This window comes from Petaurus breviceps, unplaced genomic scaffold, assembly GCF_028583685.1.
Source record: "Petaurus breviceps papuanus isolate PSGF00001 unplaced genomic scaffold, PetGlider_PUasm1.0 174, whole genome shotgun sequence".
In the NCBI taxonomy this organism is placed as follows: domain Eukaryota; kingdom Metazoa; phylum Chordata; class Mammalia; order Diprotodontia; family Petauridae; genus Petaurus; species Petaurus breviceps.
Window position 1 is genome coordinate 76205591 of NW_027185761.1, and position 1389 is coordinate 76206979.

Below are 1389 nucleotides of genomic sequence, written 5' to 3' on the forward strand. Positions count from 1 at the left end.
GGATGGATGGATGGATGGATGGATGGATGGATGGATGGATGGATTTATTGTTGAGTGGATAAATGGGTTGATGGATGGATGGATGGGTGCTTGGATGGCTAGCTGGCTGGCTGAAATAAAACATTATCCCATCACACACATGTGCATATTCAATTAAACACCTTATAGCTAAGGAGGGAGAGTCTTACATAAAGGGAAGTGAGTCCTTTAAAGTCATTCTCTTTGATCTCCTTGATCTTATTGTTTTGAAGGTCTATCAGCCTTGTATCAAATGGGATGTTGTTTGGGATCGATGTCAAACCTAAGCAATAGACAGAAAGACAAATGAGTCACATGGTAGAGAACCACCAGGAGAAAGACAGAACCCACCCCCCCCCCCCCCCCTCGCCCCCCCCCTGGTCCCCCCCCCCCCATCCCCCATGCTGTGTCATAGCGCTCAGTCCCTAGCATCCCATCCTTGCTCCTCTTCCCATCACAGAGGGGGCCTCAGAGCCTCGAAGGCACCGCTGGAGCCACCCAGAGCCCACTGTGCCTGGGTCTAAGGACCACTCATGCTACCCAAAGCCAGACTGGCATCTGCCGGGGGAAGGGGCCTTTCTTAGACAGGCGTCACCACTGGCCATAGATACACAGCGTTATCTGTGTTCATTGAATGGGTGTGGCCAGGGCTCTGCCCAGCTCTTTGCTGGTGCTTTAAGGGCCAGTCTTAACAGGTGGCATCAATGCCTGGTCCCTGGGGCCAAGCTATAGCTGGGTGGGGATCCAGAGACCCACTCCTGCTGCTCCCTCTGGTTAAACTAAGTCAGGTCATGCCTCGAGGGTGTCTGGGGGTCCTGGCTATGAATGTGGGGGGCCTGGAATGTCTTGTCTGTCATGGTCCATTAGCAATGGCCTCATCCTAATACACACACACTATCTCACACACAGTCACACATGCACGCGCACACACACTATCACACATGCACATACAAACACACAGTCACACACATGCATACACATTGTCACATGCTCACACACAGACACATGTGCATGCACACATTATCACACACTATCATGCATTGTCACACACAAACGCACACAATCACACACTGTCACATACATGCACACACAGTCTCACACACAGTCACATGTGCACGCACACACTGTCTCACACACAGTCACATACACTTTCACACACAGTCACACGTGCACCCACATACATTATCACACACACATTATCACACATACTGTCACACACACATACATTGTCACACGCACACACACTGTCTCACACAGTCACATGTGCACGCACACACATTATCACACATACTGTCACACACATACATACATACATTGTCACACACACTGTCTCACACACAGTCACATACACACTTTCACACACAGTCACAC

At 50.0% G+C, this 1389-nt stretch overlaps 2 protein-coding genes across 5 annotated transcripts in view; one reads left to right on the forward strand and one right to left on the reverse strand.

Annotated features, from left to right (window-relative positions):
• CENPP (centromere protein P) overlaps positions 1–1389 on the forward strand; it is a 181748-nt gene that overhangs the window by 80513 nt on the left and 99846 nt on the right. The window lies entirely within an intron of this gene.
• The window catches only part of ASPN (asporin), a 28325-nt gene that overhangs the window by 14990 nt on the left and 11946 nt on the right, over positions 1–1389 (reverse strand). Inside the window, exon 3 of the mRNA XM_069084433.1 lies at positions 189–301. Coding sequence (XP_068940534.1) covers positions 189–301 — 113 coding nt within the window. The remainder of the gene's footprint in view (positions 1–188; positions 302–1389) is intronic.